The sequence below is a fragment of the Thunnus albacares genome, chromosome 2 (genome assembly GCF_914725855.1).
Source record: "Thunnus albacares chromosome 2, fThuAlb1.1, whole genome shotgun sequence".
Taxonomy (NCBI): Eukaryota; Metazoa; Chordata; class Actinopteri; order Scombriformes; family Scombridae; genus Thunnus; species Thunnus albacares.
In genome coordinates this window covers 24,196,903-24,218,966 of record NC_058107.1, presented here as the reverse complement: position 1 = coordinate 24,218,966, position 22,064 = coordinate 24,196,903, and the positions used below count along the sequence as shown (strand labels likewise).

General features: G+C 43.5%; 3 protein-coding genes across 3 annotated transcripts in view; 1 reads left to right on the top strand and 2 right to left on the bottom strand.

Moving 5' to 3' along the window:
• Positions 1-6,508, bottom strand: part of LOC122997904 (zinc finger SWIM domain-containing protein 6-like) — a 45,075-nt gene extending 38,567 nt beyond the window's left edge. The window contains exon 1 of the mRNA XM_044374251.1: positions 5,952-6,508. Within this exon, the coding sequence (XP_044230186.1) occupies positions 5,952-6,384 (433 nt within the window). The 5' untranslated portion in view covers positions 6,385-6,508. The remainder of the gene's footprint in view (positions 1-5,951) is intronic.
• Positions 6,509-11,678: 5,170 nt separating this feature from the next.
• smim15 (small integral membrane protein 15) lies at positions 11,679-12,395 on the top strand. Its single transcript, XM_044374335.1, has one exon. It carries the CDS (start codon positions 11,709-11,711, stop codon positions 11,931-11,933), a length of 225 nt encoding a protein of 74 aa, XP_044230270.1. The 5' UTR covers positions 11,679-11,708; the 3' UTR covers positions 11,934-12,395.
• A 1,326-nt stretch (positions 12,396-13,721) lies between these two features.
• Positions 13,722-22,064, bottom strand: part of ndufaf2 (NADH:ubiquinone oxidoreductase complex assembly factor 2) — a 14,725-nt gene continuing 6,382 nt past the window's right edge. Inside the window, exons 2-4 of the mRNA XM_044374322.1 lie at positions 17,240-17,329; positions 16,134-16,174; positions 13,722-14,451 (exon numbers count right to left, since the gene is read on the bottom strand). Of these exons, the coding sequence (XP_044230257.1) occupies positions 14,209-14,451; positions 16,134-16,174; positions 17,240-17,329 (374 nt within the window). The 3' untranslated portion in view covers positions 13,722-14,208. The remainder of the gene's footprint in view (positions 14,452-16,133; positions 16,175-17,239; positions 17,330-22,064) is intronic.

Genomic DNA, 22,064 nt, shown 5'->3' with positions numbered 1-22,064 from the left:
AAATGTGAAGAGCAGTTATGGCTGGGTGTAGAGGACGGAACATGGCTGGCTAGAGGAAGTTATGGTCTGTGGTGGGAATAATCTATCTAGGGGCACATCTGGGTTCGGGAATGGGGTTGGTTAGTCTGGAGTTGGGACTAGCCATGACACGCATTGGGACCTTCTGGAAACTTCTAATGTGCTGGGAACATAACAGAGCTAGCAGAAGAACTAGTGGTCATCCATCACTACATGGGAACAACACAACACTGTCAGAATTTACTTACTGGATTCAACCCTTAAGGAGGCCACCCAGACTGAAAACGGAGTGTGGCTGATTGCCTGTAAGAATTCGAAGATGGAAATTGCTGTGCTGAAACTCATTATGAGCTGAATGAAAGTAATTAGCACATAAACACATTTCTGATTTACAGAGTATCTATATGGAGAATACTCTACGCAAGTGGAGACGGACAAAAACTTCATTACCTGGACGATTTGTAAATCCAGATATTGTCTAACATCCAGCAATATTATATAATAAATGATACTGATTAGAGCTGCGATTATCAGTCTCAACTATTTTGATGAATTAATTGTTTCAGTCCTTTTCCAAGCAAAAAATGCCAAATATTCTCTGGTTTCAGCTTCTCAAATGTGATGATTTTCTGCTTTTTTTTGGTCATATATGACAGTAAATTGAAAATATATTTCGGTTTGACAAGCACATTGACGACATCACTGTGGGTGATTAATCAAGAAAACTGGCAGGTTAATCGATAACGTAAATAATAGTTAGTTGCGGCCCTGATCGCGATATTACACTGAAAACAAAAAAACGCCTTTGTCTATACAAACAAGCACATCTTGCACAGCCACACACACACACACACTCTCCATTACACGACAGCTGAAATGTATCCTATCTTCTTTCCATTCAACCAACATAATGGGACAAAGGTGTGGAATCTGCTTCCCTCCCGTCTCTCAGATACACACGGTCGGAGAGAAAGCACTTTCCCTAAAGACTCTACACATGGATGCAGTTGCTGCCCCTCGCTCTCCCTCTTGGACAGCCAGATGTTTACACTAGCTCTAAGCTCAGCCATGTTTCCATGACGATACAAGCCAAGGGTTAGTCACATGGCAGGGGGTAGACCTGAGGCACCGGATCCAGGATCACTGCTCCTTCCAACACGCTCACCTTAGAGCCTCGGTCCATGACGTCTGATCATCTGACTGTGAGGTTTACTTTCCCAGATTCCTCCTAAGGACCTTAGCTTATAATTTAGAATAACATGAAAGCTTTTTAGGGGGAAATGTTTTTCTAAAGATCTGAGACATATTGTGTTGGCATCTTTTTTAAGTCCTGCGTCATAAGTTGACCCCCACTTTAACATATTAGTTTCATGCAGATAAACGGCGTATTCGGAAGCATTCTGTCTCTCTGTGTCTTTGGTGTGCGCATGTGGGCTCATTCTCGACGGGCATTGTAAAAAGATAAAGGAACTCTCAAACCTAACAGGAAAATAAAACCAGATCCACCCACATGAAAAGAAACAGCCCACACACAAACAGAAAGAATAAGCCCTCACCCACCGAAAAACCCCCAGCTCAGCCTGATAGCGTCTCGCAGACGACATGCTCATGCAAGATTTACGTTTCGCATCGGAAATTCTGCACCTTCGTGGACAAAATGCTTGAAATGTTGGTGTAGGTCCTCCAAGAGCCCTTTGAAAGGTCTTGTGAATTCTTAGTTGGAAAAAAAGTGAGTGAGTAAAAAAACTGTGTGTGTGCGCATGAACATGAGTGTGCTCCTGCACAAACATGCTGAGTGTTACTCCACTTTTGTAAGTGGCACAGATTTCTCCTTGGCATTTGGCTTACTGCTTTGTCACACAAACAATAACCTACCAGCATGTGCAAATATTCTTTGTTGTTTTATCAGCCCCTTTGTTTTGTGGGTGTTGGCTGCGTCTATGTGTTGTATTGTTGTGAATTACGTCTGATACTCGGTTGCCTGAATCCTGAGCACATGATTTAAAGTCAACAAGAAAATGGCATATGGTTCCACAGCTTCTCTACTCACACACCTAAAACGTGCATTTTAGGAGCAAAACATTAAGTTTAGGAGAGCCCGTGTAATGATTTTCACCATCTGTGTTACAAAAAGGAACAGGTTAAAAAAAACAAAAAAAACAGGGAACCACCAGCCTGGTTGCTATTTCACCGTTTCACTGACATCATGATAAAAAGAGGGTGAGAGAGAGAGAGAGAGAGAGAGAGAGAGTAGATGATGCAGAAACCTAATTAAGATTCTCCAGAGCGTGAACAAATTAACCTGAGTTATGAGCATGCAGAAGCACAAGACAGACACACACACGCATGCACGCACGCACAAACACACACGCTGATTTGTCTCCGAAATAGGTGGAGCAGAGGAGGATGACATTCACACTCAAACAGGCATGACTGCCATGAACATTCAGTGATATTTTAGGCAAGTGAAAGGCAAAATATTATAGGCTATCCAACTATATCGCCATGGAAAATACACCAAAATAGGTTAGATGTTATGCAATTCTACTTTCATGCTCTACAAAGTGTCCACCTCATCACTCAGATTTGGGGCAGCAGCATGATACAATGACATGTAGCTTCATGTGAGAAATTAGCCTAACAAGGAGAACTGGATAAATAAGCTGTAGCATGTAGCCTCCGCTAATGACATTGCAGGGAGCGACATATGCCAGGCATCAGTATGTCACTCCTTAGGGACATGGGGCTTACGGTAACAGGATAGTAAGAATGAGGTGGTGGTGGTGGGTGTGTGTGTGTGTGTGGTGGGGGTTTTGTTTGGGTTTTTTTTACCTCCTGGCACAAAGCCCTGAAGGCAGACTGGGGGGGGGCTGGGAGATTGTGTGTGTGTGTGGGGGGGGGGGGGTTTAGAAATACTGACATGAGGGGTCAAAGGGAGGAGGAGGAGGAGCAGGACAGTACATGTCATAAATGAATGAGGGAAGAGGGGATGAACTTGACCCAGACTGCTGGAGGACGAGAACAGGAAGGAGGGTAATGAAGTGCAAACATGCTTTGTCATGCCATGTTAGAGCCATAGGATTAGAATTCTATAATTAGAGGACGGAGCACCATAACACTAGCCTTCCTTTCAGCGTGATGAGCTGCCGAGGCTAAATTACACAAGGGGGCCGGAGAACAGATGCTATGATCAGAACAGGCAGCTCTGGAAGTTTTCTATACCGGTAAATGATGCTCTGTTACGGCATGGCACGCTCTGATTGACAAGCTAAAAAAAAAAAAATTGAAACTCGGCACACTGGTGAGACTTTCTGATATTTCTGTGATCGGCTCATGACAATGTAATTTTTGTGACAGACGGCAGACAGCAGTTACAGGGCCCCGGTTCTTTAGAGCATCGTACATACAGTATTTCATGTTGCAGTTTTTTTTAATGTATTATTACACACTGACCCCTTTTTTCAATACAGGTTGAGGTTCCACTGCTTGTTCGCTGGCTGACACATTCATCAGTGATTCGATGGATGAAAGAGTGCAAGAGGGCCGGCGCCGGGCTATTATAACACTGCTATAACTGAGAAGCAGTGGACTGTTGGATAACACTCGCATTCATATATGAATATTTATCTCGAAGGATGGCATTGGAACCGATGAGCTCGCATGGGAGAAAGAACAACCCATCCATCTCACTCTCTCCCCTTCTCTGCGCTTCATTCTTTACTTTCATACATCCCCTTCTCTTGCGATCACCATTTCAATGCCTCTCTTCTCTTTTGCATTTTCCACCCACTTTTTCCCCCTCCAGGCTTCCCCTCTTTTTCTTGATATCACCCCATCTATTGCTCGTCCCCCTATCCGTTCCCTCCGCAGCACTGATGTATGGAAAGAGATGGAGGAAAAAAAAGGAAAAAGCCTGTGATTAATGTCTTTGAGAAAAAGATAAATAATCACAGGAGACTGGGGGCTGGTAGTTGGCCTTAGGGGAGTAAATATGGAGAGTTTTATAGCTGCTCACTTGGGAGAGAGGGAGGTGGAGGAGGAGATGAGAGGGGGAGGAGAGGAATACAGCGACAGCAGATCCATTCAAGTATATTAGCTTTTCCCCCCATACACAATAACCTCCGCATCTATTCTATTGCTCTACTGTCTTTCATCATCAACACTGAATCCCATCCCTCTGACAGCACACAAAGCCATGCACGCTTGTGTGCACACACACACACACATACACACCCACACAACCACCCTGCACTTTTTTTTTTTTCCAGGCCAGACCCACTGTATGTGTTTGATGGGCCAATACATGTGGTGTGTGATGTGGCTGACAGCCCCCTCCCATGCTGCCCTGCTTTTAAGCCCTCATCCTCCAGTGGCTGCCTGTCCCCTGGAGTAGATTGCATCTTTTATTTATCATTTTCTCTTCCTTGGCTTTATTTTCCTCAGCAAAAAAAAAGAAAATTCTGGGGCGAAAATTGCAATCAGCATAACATGCCCTCCTCCTGCTGTGTACTCGCCTGTCATCCTCCACTCTCTGTGAGCATGCAGGATGAGACTGACAGCCCGTGCAGACGAAGACACACACAGACACATGCACAATCCCTCTCTGTGTTTATCAAACCCCCACACACACTGACACACATACTCTCTCTCTCTCTCTCTCTCTCTCTCTCTCTCTCTCTCTCGCTTTCACACACACAAAAACACATGTGTGGCCACAGAAAATGGCCCCATTTGACTCTTTGTCACTATTTCTGACACACGCATATCTCCTCGCTGATGCCTCACACTTTCTATTTCACCCAGAGCCGAGTGGTTTTTAGCTTCCTAGAGCCCCAAAAGAGTGAGCACGTAAATGAGCCTAATGCTGGGGAATCTGGTAAACAGGCCAGAGAGGGAGGGAGAGCTGCCTGCCTGTCTGCCTGCTCCATGGCTACTATTGTGCACTGCACATTCTCTGAGCCCACAAGAGCTGAAGCCATCTCCACACAGATTCTTTGGAGGGATAGTAAGCCAAGAAGTGAAAGAGGGAGAGGGAGCAAGGGGAGAGAGATAGAGAGGGTGAGGGAAGGAGGGAGGGAGGAGGAAGAAGATCATGCATAAAATCTTGTTTGCAGAATGCATTAAGATTCAGATGAACTGGGGAGGGTAATGGGATTAGAATCCTGAACCGTTTCCAAGGGTGGGGAGTCGGATTGACAGCTGAGTCTATTGCACTGACGAATGCAGTGAAATATTGTGGCTCTGGCAAAGGCAGCCATCCAGGCAGGCAGGCAAGCAGGCAGGCAAGCAGGCAGGCAGGGGGTTGCTGAGCCCAAAGCACCTCTGTTTACTCCTCTCTTTACCACAAATAATGCAGCTTCGAGGAAAGAAAAATGCATCTTATATGCATATGCAGCTGCATATTGCCTGTGCTTGAGTGAATATTGGGAAGGCAGCAGAAAAGCTTTAGTCTGTCTCACAAAGGTGTTTGGCAAACAAAATAGAAGCACTGTGGCTTTAAATCACCGTCCCTCCCACCCTTTCTAAATATCGTCTATTTAGCCAGCGGTGAAAAGATATAGGGGGCTTTTGTCTGCGTACCCATTGGTGGGGGCATGGAGAGCTGGAAAGACACAAAAATAGGAACAAAGTGCTAAGCTTCCAATTGGGATGGCTCTGGGCAATTCAATGCGCGCAGCTCAGTGGGCAAAAACAAGGAGAAGTGGGCTACTATTACGGGCTTATCTGAAAATAGGCTATTCTCACACAGCTATAGGGTAGACTGGTGTGGAAATACCCTGCATTGTTTATAATAGACGAGGCTATGGAAGGCAACACACAAGCCCTTTAAAAGTCTGGCATGGTTCCATGGACAAAGGCAAACAGTGCGAGATAGATGTTTTGTTTATTGTAGGCTGTTTTCCTCTATTATTCTAACGTTATAGTCCACTCACCGACTTGTAATACGTTGTCCACCCAGCCACCCTCTAGCAGAGTGACACCCCGTAGGAAAGGCAGCTGGGTCTCGTCATTATTGTCCCCGCTAGTTCCACTTTCCTCTGCTCCGGCGTTGAAAGAGGAATACATACAGATCTCCTTCTCGCTTCTCGGGAATGACCAGTATACGATCCTCCGCTGGACGGGCTCCGGGATCCTCTCGAATCGCTCCTCCACCCGCTGGAACGGCCACTTCTCCGCGACTCTGCGCGCCGCGATGTCGAGCAACGACTCGGGGTTGTGCGTTTTTCCATTCCCCGACCCTCCCGGAGCGGACCCCGCGCCGCCACACAGGACTCCTCCAGCCCGCTGCCCCTGCCTGCATGCCGGGTTGTAGCCGGGCCGGCAGCAGAGCCGCTTGGCTGGGGGCTGCTGGACTCGCTCGGCCATGATCGCACCGCTTCCAACCTGAAGCGCAGTTCCTCTCCGATCATATAAACGGGATAAGGAAGAGAAAAGGGCAATCTCGCACCGATTGTTTGCCGTACATGGAGAGACTGTCCTTATTTGGAAAGGTAGGCGGCGCTTGCGAGTTCCGTGAAGTCCTTTGTGTTGTCAAAGTAACCGGGATGGGCGGGATCCTGGAGCGCTGCCAGCGCACGAGTGGCGCTATAAAAGGAACTGGAGGCGGAATTCCCGAACGTCGGCAAATCCTTTGTGAAGCCGTCCGGGAGCACGAGGGCGGAGCCCCGGCGGCCGACGGCCTTTGAAGTTTCCTTCTTATTTGAGTTTAAAGGCGGGGACTTAATCCAGGGGCGGTCTCGCAGTTTCCCACAGGGGTAAAAGAGGGCAAGAAAGCTGACTTTTTTCCTTTGGAGCCTGTGCTACCACCGCGGGCCCTGAGCTCTCTCAATAATATGATGGTTGTTTTCAAGGCTTTAGTCCAAAGGACTTTCAGCTGTCAAAGATAGAGAGGGCGTGGGAGGAGGAACATAAAGATATTGAGCTGGACATAGTTGTCCTCTGTAGTCATTAATCAGTCATTTTGGTCAGCTGTTTGGTATTGAGTTCACGAGACAGCAGTCTATGGACAATTAATTACAAACACACTGGCAGACTCACACACGCGCTGAATATTTATCTTTAAGGGGCACTGCACTGATTTTACACAGGAGGATCACTATAATCGTCATGGGGGGAGTAGGCCTGCTCAGCCTGTGAAAACAGCTAGTTGTATGTCTTCTGTGGCTTGGGAGGGAGCTTTCTGAAGTCTGAGAAAAAAACGTTGTTGATGTCATCAGGGTTAGCTTGGATTGGGACATTTAACGTTTAAACAGAAGGCCTGCTACAAAGAGGTGGGCATTTACCAGGCAGGGTTTAAATGCTATTGAGTTGCATTATGTGTGGATCCAGTGTTTTGGGGGCTTCACCCATAATGACTAAAAGTCCTGACCCTACGCCTTTGCTATAATGATTTTAATCATCCTTTCTTAAATCTTTCTCACAAGTTTCCAAACTTTATGAAAGTGTGACTAAATTGCTGGAATAGCCCTTTAAGACCTCACTCCAGTAAGTCTATCAACCTTTCACCAAAAATTGAAAAATCAAAGGATGTTGGAAATTCCTCAAGGTCTGACCAGACCAGTGGTTTTTCTCGCAACGGTTATGACACACACCATAGTGGAGCTGGTTAACTATAAATTGTGGTGCAGTCATTTTATGGTCCCCCTTCCTGTCTGTTGATAATGTTAGCTGCATACTGTAGCTGTTTCAAGAAGGGGGGGCAACGTCTGTAGGAGTAAAATAGTCATCAGGGGTTAGGGTGTGGATGCATTGCCCACCCCCTGGATCTCCCTGCCTGATGAGACATGCAGGAACTAATAATTATAACCATTTCAGAAAAAAAAAGCGACCAGATTGTGGATGTTTTTTTCTAAATTGTCTATAAAACTTGGCCTAAACTATGCTGGTAAACCAGAATGTGTGTTTGCAATGTGTCTGTCCTCTGCATGTGTTCCCAGCTGCCCCTCTTCTTCCTCTGTGAGTAGGACTAAAAGGCTGGCCTTTGAACTGCTCTGAAAGTGATCCATGCCGTATGGACAGAGCAGATGTGGCCTAACCTGATTTGGTTTCAATACTTCCCCACAGGAAGTTCACAAAGCCAGCAGGTCCTCCTTTGTTATGTTAGTCATCTTTCTCAGAGAGCCAGTGGAGCCTTTGGCTTTATTTATTTATTTTTTTTACAGAGTGAAGTTATTGCCTTATCATTTACTTTGTAGTTCAGGTACAGCGGTTTTACACATGATCAGAAGTTTCTACGACAGCTAGGAGTCATATGTTTCTTTATCCTGTCACAAAGTTGACTATATGTGTTCCAAGGGGTTTGCATTGTTCATGTCTATGTAATATTTGTCTATATCACTATTCAATGCTGAGCCGACACTCTTATGGCATGTTTTTGTTACACATATGCATATCTTTCTATAAAGAACCCCTACAGAATGCAGATAGACAAGATCTATCTATCTCAGATAGACATACCCAAACTTTTACAGACAATCTGGGGATTTGAACCAGCAGCTGCCTGGTAACAGGACTGTTCTCTTCTTAGTATCAAAACGGATCTTAACATATTAAACACATCTCAACACTCATGTTTGATTTCATGTCAGTGAAATTCACATTTTAAATTCTGCACCTGTAATAAATCAATAAGGCTTTGATTTCAGAGTAATTCAGAGTATATGCCACCCCCGCCTACATTATTTCAACTCACATTATGCCACATGTTCCTGTTCCTAAATTACTTTTTTAAGAATGAAAGAATAATGAGAACAGCATTCATATTAAAAATGGTGTTGTTGCCCCTCTGTAGGCTATATATTACCTCTCTGTATATGATTATTACTGTAAGTGTCACCCACTCATCAGCACATCTACTTATTGTATTAATAATTAATTTTTAAATTGCAGTGTTTACAGGAAATATGGCACATTGCTAAAGAGTATGAATCACACAGGGCCTTGTGATTCTTATAAATAACAGTCCTAAGTAGGCTTTTATACATTGTCTAATGTCTAAACAGTTAATCTCTGAGACTATGTCAAACTCACCAAAGGTAGACACTCCGTGCGCTTTAATTTAAAATGCTTTTATTGCAGTTCCTGTGTTTTGACGTGTTCATCAGCCCTGTTTCTGGCTAAAGGACTGCAATTCCCATCTTCAAAGGAAAGCGTGATAGCCAATCGTGAGCGAGCAGCTTGTCCGGGCCACACCAGTCATACTTCCCGGAACAGGGAGGAGCTGCGGCTGATTATCGTGGGCATAAACAAAAATCACTACATTTTTTGGTAAGTTTATGCTGTATTTAGTTCGTTTTTTTTTATCTTAACTAACCATTGAGGAATATAGATTCGTTGGTTCGTCAGATTCACATGCATTGTCCGAGCCGGGAGCCAGTGGTCTTGCTGCTCAAAGTTAGGCCGTTATGGATGGGCGGGTTAGCTAGCGGTGCTAACGTTAGTAGAAATGTAGCTAAATCTTACATGTTCATCTTAAATATTCTGATGTAATATTAACGGCAGGCGAGGAGCAACTAAACTTGACTGTAGGTTAGTGACGGCAGAGTAGAGGGTTTGTTACGGGTTTGTTTCTGGATGCTAATGTAAGCTAGTTAGCTACGTGTCGGGTCATTAACAGTTAGCGGTTGTGTGAGGGAGTGATTGGTCGGAGCGCTCAACAAGTTACGATTACTTCACATGACTCAACGAAACCACATTGGTGGCTCGATTCGTCATAAAAGTGATGCGTCTAGACAAAGTTTTGATAACTGACTTAAGACGAAATCCCGTTGTAAAGATATAGTGTACTCCCTCTGAGTTATATGGTGTCTACGTTAGATTAGCTACAAGTTCATTTAATTAGCACCACAGTCTGGAATGAATTAAAGCTATTTACAAGCCCAGCTGATATCTTTGTTTGTATAATCACTGGACTTGGCACTAGATAGATATGATGTATAATCTAACATCGTAATATTGTTGGTTTTGACACTGTTATGACAAATTGTACAAAACTCAGTTAGGTAGCCTATTTTTTTCCAGACTGAGCTCTGAAATACTTGAGAGGACCATCTCAAAATGTTTGCCCCTGTTCGATGCCTAATATCACACCAAGAGTTTTTTTTTAGGCAAAGTAGCGGGACTTTCCTCAGACTCTCCATTACACTCTTAAAAGGTTTTGAGGATGTTTTATGACTCATCCAAGATGCTTCATCAGTTTTTCATCAGTGTTGGAAAACCTCCAATATTACAATAAGTCCAGTAGCCTTCTACATACCAGTGATGGGTATTCTTTGACCTAGATGATTGAGAAACTTCATACATGAGTTAAGTTTAACTCCCTGTTACAGTGCAGTTCAATGTGATGAGCAACTGAGCAATTGTCCTTGTGAATATCAGTTTGGATTGGAAATATGATTAAATATACCCAGACTATAATATAGCTGACTGTCAGAGACTTTGCCATACCGTTTATTCAATGGTTGCTATTCTTTTAATATCTCTGAGTGTATTAGATCATTTTGGGCAATTTTGCAAATAAATGAGCAGGATGACTCTATGGCAATGTTGGATTTTTATGTTGTTTTCTTCTGGCATCAGTGTGAGAAAATGCAATAATTTGTCAGGTATTTAATTTGCCAGAAAGGTTGTGTGTGTCTGGTTTAGGGCTGCAAGTAACTATTATATTGATCAATTTGTGTGATCTGTAAGTCTTCTCAATTAATCATTTAGTTTTCTAAAATGTTAGAAAACAGTGGAAAACATCCATCACAGGTTTGCAGAGCCCAATTTAATGTTGTCAGATTGATTACTATGTGCAACCAGCAGTCCAAAACCCCAAAGATTTTACAATGATATAAAAGAGAGAAGAACAACTAAGCCTCACGTTTGAGAATCTCGAACTGGCAAATGTTTGGTCTCTCTCCTTGTTAAATGACTTGAACAATGATTGGTTTATCGAAATTGTTGACAATAAATTTTCTGTCAGTCAACTAATTGACTAATCATTCTATCGCTAGTCTGGTTATTTTACAACCATGTATCCATTAACAGTTTCTCCAGTTAGGCTATTATCCAGAAAATGTATGACATCATGGCATGGTATATATATATATATATATATATATATAAATGATATGATTATGGATGTACATACGCTGTAATCCACGTAGCCCACTCAGTAACATCAGTATTGGGAGAGGATCCTTTAGTTATTATTAACTTTATTGCATACAGCTTTAGCTCTTCACTGCTTTGTTTTTCTGCACTTGCTACATTTACTTTAGCCATGTTAGCCATCCTAGGTCCCTAATTGATGAGTCCTAATCAGTTTTGTGATCACCTGACTTTTCCTCTAGCACCACCATCAGGTCAAAATTCCAATTTGTTCAATACCTTGGTTAATGACCAAACACCTGCAAAACTAATGACATGCATATCAGCCTCACCTGTACTTTGTGTTTAGTGCTAAAAAGCCAATATTAGCATGCTCACATGCTAAACTAAGATAGTGAACATTGTACCTGCTAGACATCAGCATGTTCACGTTAACATTTAACTCAAAGCACAGCTGTACTTTAGCACAGCCTCACTGAGCCGCTAGCATGACTGCAGACTCTTGTTTCTTTCCTATCACACAGCTCTGGCTATTCACTGCTTTCTTTCCTTGTGCCCACTCTCAGGTTTGATCAGCTTCATCATTGTTGAGCAGGATGATTGACATTCAGGCTTGGGCAGAATATGTGGTGGAGTGGGCTGCCAAAGATCCCTACGGTTTCCTGACCACAGTCATACTGGCTCTGACGCCTCTCTTCATTGCCAGTGCGCTGCTGTCCTGGAAACTGGCCAAGATGATTGAGGCACGTGATCGGGAACAGAAGAAAAAGCAGAAACGTCAGGAAAACATAGCCAAGGCCAAGAGGACCAAGAAAGACTGAGCTTGCGAGGGTAGGATGAGGGCATGAAACAGGCAACCACCACGCTCACAGCCCTCCTTATTCTGAATAATGACATGGTGCCCTTCCTTGTCCCAGCCCTACCGTCAGCACAGGGCCACTACTCCGCACGTCCGGGGTAGGAGGAGGGACACTTGGCCCCAACAGGCCGAACAGTGTGAGACGGACAGTACTGCCCAGAGGAGGCTCGTCTCAGTGAGACTTGGTCAGCAAGAGCACAGTGGTAATCTGTATGATATATACAAATATATACATATATATACAGAGATCCTCTGATAAAATTGTGCAACTGTTGCAACACCTTGCATTCCATTGTTAGCATCCCTGTTCTGCTGAATTGATATGTAATGTGTATACTGGAACTTTTCTTCCAAGTCACTTGCAAAATATCCAAATTATTACTTTCTAATCAATAAAGTTTTGATGGTTGATAAGAAAATATAATTTGCTCTTTGTGGATTCAATATTGGACTGTTGGGAAAAGTATTACGAGTATTTTTTTTTTTGTCAAATTAAGCACATAGGAAAAGCACTCACCCCCTAATGGTTTATTGTTTAACAACACTGACTCAGAGTGCATGTCATTACGCTGATCAACAGAAAACATCTCCTCAAGGTGATCAAAACATAAAAGACAAAACTTTCTTTTACAATAATAGACCCGAAAAATTGCACTCATGTAGCATTGTGTATCACATGAGTTTAGGTCAACTTCTGCTTAATTTTCTTTCAAAACTGCATTATCAGGGCACCCTGGTGGCCTAGAGGTCAAAGTGCTGACCATGAAGTGCAATGTCCCTGGTTCACCTCTGGCAAGGGACCTTTGTTGCATGTCATTCCTCATCTCTCTATCTTTCCATAAAAATGAAAAACATCACCTTTCCACACGTGCCTTTATTAAATATTGGCTTGAAGGAAGTGAATACTTCTGCAATAATTCTGTGTTTATATATTGTATGTTCTAATTGCAATGATGTATTTTAAATCTTTCTTTTTTTATCAGTATTAAATATATCCACTGTGATTCAGTATTAAAAAGTCCAAGGGGTTTGAATACTTTTTTATAGATACTGTATTCTCAGTACCTGAGATCTTGTAAAGAAGTGGTTAAAATGATTTGGAAAAAAAAGGTAGACATAGACACACTTCTGCATATTAGTTTTTCCTGCTGAACGTTTCTTGCAGAACCTCCACCACCTCCAGGAACGCTACTCTGTGCCCAACATGCACTCAGGCCTCAAGTGAAAGAACTTTGCTCTTGAGATCAATATCACATACATCAGTTGTGATTCGCAGGCAGTGGACACCACCTCCATCATAAATAGAAATAATATTAACACAGTATTTCATGTGAAGAGTTTCATTGCACCATGTTCAACCCTGAACTGATTTCAGAGTTCAATTTGGAGTTAAGAGATCTTATCGACATATTAGCGTTTCCCATAGCATTACACATATGGTTTTCCGCATACTTCCGCAACAAGTAATACTTTCCGTCTTTACACTGTCAAAAAATGTTCACTGAGGGATTTTTCAATAAAATGTACAATTTCGTTGGTCATAGCTGAATGCTTGAGGTCTGTACTTCTGATCGGTTTGAGCTTTTAATATTTAAAGTCTCCCTCCACTCAAATATCTTTCCTCTTGTTCCTACAGTTGAATGTTTGAACTTCACTGTGCAGAGTTTGACACTAGAAGGCTGTTTTCACATTCATGTGCTGGAAGTGGAAAGTTCTTCTGTAAAATGTATTAACTGATAGGGAGTCAATATCAATGTCATTAAATAGCCACAATTTATTAGAAAGTATTTCTTACAAAATACCTCAAGCATGATACAGTGTATTTACAGTTGGTGTACCCAGTGACTTCTGAAGTACAACCATTTCAGTTTTTCTTTGCTTTATTAACAAACCTTACTGCCCTATTAAATTATTGTGGCCATTTATGGAGTCAGGTTCAAGATGAGTAATTATATTGTCTTGATTTGAAACCCCTTTATAATCTAATGCAGCCTTGCAATAATACTTCCTTTGTGGAACTTAAAATGTGTATTTTGAGACTGGGCCAGAGAGGAGCTGAGTCTTCTCTCTGGTAATTTATTAATCTGTGGTGTTGTGGTGTTGTATTGGATTGCATTATACTGAAAGATGTTTCTACTATTGAATTTCAAAGCCTCAACAAAAAGTAAATATAGGGCTTTTCTATTGGATTGTATAACACTGTAGGATGATCTCAGTGTGTGTGTGGATGAGTCAGTCTATTTCTTGGGACTGGGTATCCAGGAGCCAGGCTGGAATGTGTTTGCAGTGCTTGAGGGGTCCTCGCTGATCTCTTGCTTGCCGAAGCTGGTGGCGGCCGCATGGCCCTTGGCGACAGTCTTTAAAGGTGTTGCCACCAGACCTTCCTCGTACTCCTTTGCCTGTAGGGCCAGATCGTTTTCCTCTACCTCCTTGGCCTTCAGCTTTATTTGCTCCCTATAGGTCTCATTCTTCAGCAGCTCCTGAGGGGACATAAACACATGCGTTACATGTTGTAGTCTGTGAGTTCATATATAACTACCAGGCATTACAGGTAATGTGCAACATGGTTAAAAAACTATTAATTTTCATATTATGATATCAATTTGTTTTGTGATATGATCATTTTTCTGGAAAATGACTTGAGACATTGTTAATCAATAAAACAATCTATACAGGAATAACCAGGCAGGAATGTGTGTGCTTTGGCAAATCCAGTAAATTCAATACTTCATCATATTGATCATATCATAAATCATCTCATTGTATATATCATCATATCGCCCACCCCTACCAGACATCACCTATCAGGATCTGTGGTAGAAGTGCTGAGGTGGCAGTTTCCTTAAGATTCGAGAAAAACAACTGTGACTACAAGATTACTTATTGGAACCTCTAAGCTGTCCTGCAAAACTGAACCAGTGATCATTTCCCCTCCTTAATCAACTACCTCTGTTTTGTCTTAAAGCAAAAAGAAAAGAACATCATCTGCTCACTAGTCAAAAGTAGAAGAGACACAAAGTTGCATTGGGGAGCTTCCAGGAACAAATGTGTGTATCCGCAGAGAATGAAGTAGGGCATTTACTAGAAAAAGAACAAGCGTGCTCAGTTAACCTATATTGCTCCAATAAACCCTGGTTAAAGATGTAGTGCTTGGAAAGGGTCGGTAAACTAACGTGACAGGAGGCATTCGCAGTATAAACAACCATTCCAACTCATGGAAACAATTATAACCCGGACATAGTCCACCAGTGGAATAGTTACCCACTTGAGCCACAGCTAGTGTCCAGTGATGTTAGTCTCTCCCTTGTATGGGGAGCCAAAAAGGAAGGGAGGACTGGGCATAATGCTGTTGTGTGTTGGCAGAAGTGAAGGACTGGAAAAGAGAGGGGAGAGCCGTGGCCAAAAAGCCCCGCTTTGGGGAGGGAGACAAACATACTGAGCTGCTTTTCCAGCCTGTTAATGACAGGATTTAATCCAATCAATTTATGTCGGCTTGGACCGGGAAGAGAGGGAGCGTGACAAGGGGTAGGGTAATGTGCTGGGAGTGAAGCCTTGGCCACATCAACACTGTCCAGCTGTCGATGGCAGCTATTGGGCAGACGCAAGGCAGAAAATTGGAATAGAATGTTCTGGCAATAGAGGCAGGGGATGGCATTGGCCACTCGCAGGCAGAGAGGACAGAAAGAGTGAGGGAGAGCTGCCTGGGTATTGGCCTTCCAAGGGATTTCCTATAGACCCACATTTCACTGGCCAAATAATTTCCAGCATTCTCACTTTTAAAGAGCAATAAACCCAGTGAGAGGTACACGAGGGGAAAAACTACACTCCTTCACCACCATTCCCATCTCGGAGACTGCCAGAAATAAAACACAAAAAGCCGAGATGCAGGCTTCTGCTTGGAAAAAAAAACAGAAAGTTAACTAGGACGTGGTGTCAGTGAGCCCCTTGTTCAGAGGCTGTCTTTGCTCTCCGTCTCGCCATCAATGCGCTTCAGTTGCTGTTTATTTTAACACCTGTCCCCCAAAGTTCCTGGATTCAGTTCGAAAGTGTAAGATGAAACAAATCAAAGCCTTTTCCTTCTATCTTTGCTTCTTCCCTCCCTTGTAACCAGTCCCCTAGAGTCCAACCATCAGCACAGCGGGGAGGCTGGGGGGAGACGTACCTCGACGGAGGGGGGCTCCTTCCGTCTGCCTCGGATCCAAGCTGGAGGAGGAGGAGAGAGAAGAAGAAGAAAAAAAAAAGAGGGAGAGAGAGAGAGAGAGAGAGAGAGAGAGAGAGTGAGTGAGAACACCCACACAAACATACGCTGCACAAACAAAACCTGCAGTCATATTTAAAGGCTACTGCTATAGCATCACAGACTTTCAGGGCATCACAGCAGCTCAGGTAACCGAGCTAGTTGGGGGACTTTATCCGGCGTTTGTTTTGTTTCATTTCGCTTAGTGAACTACGGGGAAAAGATGGAGAACGGTAAAACATCCGAGCTGCACACATGATAAACGCAAAAAAAGACTAATACTGCTCTAGTGTAGGCAGAGCAGGGGCACTGAATACTGCGTCTCAGAAGAGAAAGTGCGGATCCGCTCTGATCTTTGAATTTGAAAGTACACACTCTGTCATTCTCCATCAATACCTCTGTCCTTCTTTCTCCTCCTGAGTAGAACTGTGTCTGTCTGTCATCTTTTTTTTTTTTTTTTTTTTTCCTTTTTAAGGAGCTCTATTTTGGCTGAGCTGGCTGCACAGCAGAGCAGGTTAAAGGGAGCCAGAACGAGAGAGAGAGAGGGAGAGAGAGAGAGAGAGAGAGGGAGAGAGATTTTCTAACTCTTCCTCCAGCTAGCGCAGGGATTCTGGGCCTCTTTTATCCCTTTCTTATTTGCATGCTGATGAAAATGCATGAGGGATGGGGCGAAGCAGGATGAGGGGTTTAAGGTGGATAAAGCCAGGCTGAGACAGAGGGAACAGTTTGTATCCAGTTGTAAGAAATTTGAAACACTATTTTATGGTACGGTTGTATAACACCAGCAGAAGGCGTCTTTGATAAACTCATGAATACGCTTTTCCCAACCCCCATCTCGCACTATGAAAAAAGAAAAAAGAAAATCAATGGATTAGCCTAGACCCCAATAGTTGCAGCCGTGAATTTGTTATTCCATTTTATTTGTGCAGCACTTTGTGTACTCTGTTGGGTAGCTCTTTTGTTAACATTGTCATTTATCCATGTTAGTGATAGTTTAAGTATGTAACAGTGATGCTGCAGTCCACACTTACCGTCCCACTCTATCGGTATGCTTCCTTCTATATATTCATATTCTGTAGGATTGGCTGCCTCTACCATCCGCTTGGCACGGACGAGTCTTCCTGGGAAACAAAACAACAACAACAAAAAAAAAAAAGGGAGCATGAGTGAGATAGAGATGCTCGACAATGATGCATACAAAACGCAAAGGAATACAAACAAACACAAAGAGGCGCAGACACAATGCTCTCTGTCTCCCTCTCTCACAGACACACAGATACAGACAGACTCACAGACACACAAAAAATAATACACAGAGGGATGACAGCGCTGTGACAGGCCATGGATGATTACCTCGTGGCCCTCGGGCCCTTCTCCTCAGATCTCGCTGAGTGGCTCCAAATCTGGGCTAAGCCTTTATGCAAATCAGCCTCCCTTTAACCCAACCAACCACAGCCCCCCTCGCTGACAACCTCTTCCAATCACAGCGCTCTGGCTAACAATGCCCTCCAAAATCAACATCAAGCTGAGCAGGAGACAAAAGAGGTCAGATATCACAGAGAACAGGAGAGGCACGAGCTGCGTGGAATATTAAGTGCTCCTTTCCCTATCTGTATACAGCACGATGCTCGCTAGCAGCAAGGCCACCGCCAATTATTTTGGTTGAATCTGCTGATTAGACAAGTTTGGCTGGCACACAATGACATGGAGACGGAGGTAGAAGGGGCGCAATTGAGAGATGGAGAAAGAAAAGGGAGAGCAAGAGAATTAAAAGGAGACAGAGAAAAGAGAGAGTGGTGTCTTTGTGTGGCGTTTCAAAGCTTCATAAAGTGTTCACTAATAACAAGTGCTTTTGTTTCTGTAGTTTCTCCTCGCAGGTAGCCGGACGTCCATCCAACGCTCCCATCCCCTCTGAGAAATGATGAGGCAAGGAGGGAGGAGGTAGAAGGAGGGAAGACAGAAGAGAGGGAGAGAGAGTGATGATGCATGGCAAACATGGCTAGGAGGAGAGAAATGGATGGGCAAGGAAAACAACACGCTCCAAAACACAGACAATCTGTCAGGATTCCATCACCGTTTCTCTGCAGCTGACTGGACACGGACAAATGGAGGCAACCACCTCCATGCACGCCGCAGACTGATGGCCTTAATGTTTACCTCAGCCATAACAGATAGCTATGGCACGGGGATGGATGAATGATGGCTCTAACAAAAAGTAGCGTGCTGAAGTGTGAGCTGTGTAGTTGCTGCGCTTGTGTCTTTCTCAGTCTGTTTGTTCGGTTTTAAGCTAACAGCGATGACGAGAAAAAAACATTCCTCATGCATGTGCTGTTCTGTAATTATGTCTTATGAGGATGATTCCGTTCCATACTTTATCCAGCCTATATAGTAATCAGGTCAGCTAATTAGGCTAGTATTGCTTTGGTTCTGCTTTGGTTCCCACTAGATTGTCACTATAGGGCCTCACAGGCTCCAGGTCTGCAGCTTCAATTTTCCTCATATCCAGGTCTGACGAAAACACTGCATTCTCTCGTCTTATCAGCGGAGCAGGCCTACCGGTGTGTAAAATGCATTCTATGATCCTTGCAATTTGTTTGTATGTATGCCTTAAAATGCCTTCTGAGAAATAGTTTCCTAGAAAACCCCCCCTGTGATAGCAGAACAAAAACAACTGCCAGTAAACAAAAGGCGGTTTTCTCTAGGCAATACTAACAAATACATTTAACAGGTATGCTAATTATAAACAGATCCTATCCATATTTGCATTGGGTGTGGGTGGCAGCAGAATGAAATGGTACAATTATGATACAGTCCCTACAAGCAATGTGCTTAGCTACAGCTAATGCCTAACTAATAAGCATAAAGAGAGGCACCCACTTTTTCTCTGTCTATATCTCTCTCCGCTAGGTTGCATCTCCCCCTCTACTCTCTGTCACACTCCAACATGGCTCTCTTCTTGTCTTGTTGCTTTTGCAGCATGACTAAACCCCTTCCACCACGGCTTTTATCCTTGGATTTGAATAACAAATACGGTATGTACATATATTTATGAAACACGGCTGATCCTCCCACCACATACACATTGGGAGGAGGCTTGTCAGTCTCATTGGGGTGAATCTCGCTCTCTTGGTAATCTCTGATCTGGGACAACTGCAGAAAATAAAAACACACACACGCACAGGCCATGGCTATATGTATTTTTACTAGAAAGGTTCAAAAGAAAGACACCACTTCTCTGTAAATCTTATTACCTCACAGTAGCTGATGTAAGAATTAGGAAAAAACTGTGCAATATGAAATAAGATTGTTGCTAAGTTTGGTAAGGTTGTTACTTGTGGACATTGGGTTTATTAACTAATGAGATCACTGTGCATAAGCCTGCTCTTAACCTAATGAAGCATAACAGAATTGGCCAGCCTGGCACATTGTTTGCATAGTGATTTCTCAGCCCAAGGGGCTGCCTGCAACTAACAACTGCTGTCGCTAACAATTAATCTACAGATTTTTTTTTTTTTTTCATTTTTTGATCAACCGTGAGCTATTAGGAAGTGGCGATGGGCACTTTTAATGATTTTCTGACAATCTGTTGACCAAACAATTAGTTAATCAAGAGAATTGCCAGTTAATTGATAGCAAACAATCAGTAGTTGCAGCCCTACTTTGAAATGACAAAAAATAATGTGAATTATCAATCACAAGTTACCAGAGCCCAAAGTCAAATCTTAAAATTGCTTAATTTGTCTGTCTAACAGTCAAAAAGTTTTTAAAATTATATGAAATGCAAAAATGCAAATAAATATCTTCACATAACAAAGCTTCAACCAGTAAATGTTACCACTATTCAAATCACACAACAAAATACTAAGAAACACAAATAATAATAATGACAAATGTCAATCTGAAGTGATGTCTGAAAAATGTTTACTTTGACTGACCAACAGTAACAATTCTAAAAAAATGGAGAAAAGTGATAAATCTTAACATTAAAAGCAGTAAAGGAGTAAATGCTTGGTGTTCTTGCTGGATATATAATTCAACATGAATTGATTATCAATACTCACAGATTAACTTTACTGTTGATCGAATAATAGGTGAATAAAGCCTTAATGTTAGCTTCACAATGTTTTTATCCTTGACACAGACAGTCAAAATGGGTGTAAGCTATCTTTCTGCTCCACAGTTCAGAGCTGAGTGCTTTCAGTTTGCTACTTTCACTGAGAGAGAGAGAGAGAGGGAGAGAGAGAGACAGAGAGAGAGAGAGAGAGAAATAGACAGAGAGACAGAGAGAGAGAGGTGTTAGGAGCTCTCGATCTCAGTGGGCCCCCCTGTGACAGGTCTGCCTTCTCATCACTCACTAGGGGGAACCTACTTACCAGTCAAATACACACACACACACACACACACACACACATACACATACACACACATACACACACACACACACACACACACACACACACACACACAACTGGCTAGAGAGCAGGCAGATTAACCTGAGGGACAGGAGCGAGGACACTGCCTCTTACCGTGAAGGACAAACGCAGCACTGCGTTGGAGAGGGGGAGGGGCCAGCGGCAGGAGGAATGAAATCCCACTGCATAAATATTCATAACCCATCTCACCTGTCTGAGCGCGACTCATCTGTGAGCCTAGCTGTGGAACCGGGGGGGTGGGGGAAGGAGGAAGGGAGGAGACAGGGAGGCAAGATGGGTGAGGGGTTGCCGTGGCAGCCGGATCGGGAGCCAATCAAACGGCAGGTACGCCTAACCTTCCCGTTCGTTAGAATAAGACGTGATGCGCTCCGAGGGCTGCTCTTTGAACCCTGAACACACCCTGCTAAACTCTATCACCTGCTTCAACACACACACACACACACACACACACACACACAAAACCCTCAACTTCACACATCGGCTCCCAGGTGAGTACTGCTGGGGGCAACCTGAGAGGTTTTTCACCTCCACAATGTCATTGCGGGCGTCTTGTGCTGTCTCTCTCGCTGTGAGCCATTCTCTTGCACCCTGTCTTTGATTACAGAAGCAGATGTCAGGGCGACATCCAGGTATAGAGAGCCCTAAAAACTTAAGACAAAAATCTGACTCCAACTGGTGGACCAACACCTCACCAACAACATCAACATCTATCCTGAGAAACACGACATTCACCTGTGCAGACAAAAGCACCCACTTGAAACAGCACAGCATTCAATTCCAGCTCTTCCTCTCAATAGACAGCGGAAAGAGCAGCTCTCTGTCTTGACAATTGCACAAGATGAAGCAGCGAGTTTTAGGCCTGACACCAAGGTGGAACAAAAAGCCATCCTGAAGCAGCAAGCCCATCAGCCTGGACTGAACCTAGTTTATTCCTTTCCAGCTGAGCTGTGTGCAGGAGAGGGATGGGGACCAATCCGTGCATGGTAATGGACAGCTTTATGAAGATGGAGTGATCCGATAAGCATCAGTGATACAAGGGCAACCAGGTACCAATACTGACACCCTCTCTCTCTCTCCCTCTCTCCTTCCAATCTCTTTCCCTGAAAAAAAAATGGAGGGGATGTGTGAGGCCTGTAACCATGGTTACCCATTAGCCCTGAGCCTTGTGACGTGGGATGAGGTTTACAGGGAAAAGGCCAGCCGTTGTTTTGCATCAGTTCTGGTGAGAGGAGGAGCTTAAGCGTAAAGTAGGCCTGCTGCTGCTGCTGCTACTGTTCGTTTTTTTTTTTTTTATTCAGCCCTCATTCTGTTTGTCCCTGTTGCCGTCGATCCCTCTGAGGCTTGAGCGACTCACGGCAGAACAGTGGAGAATAATTCATATAGAAGTAACAACATGCTGAAAAGAATACTCTGATTTCCCCTG

Bases quoted from the DNA above. Each gene is read 5' to 3' on its own strand.
- smim15 (XM_044374335.1), top strand. From the start codon at position 11,709: ATGATTGACATTCAGGCTTGGGCAGAATATGTGGTGGAGTGGGCTGCC.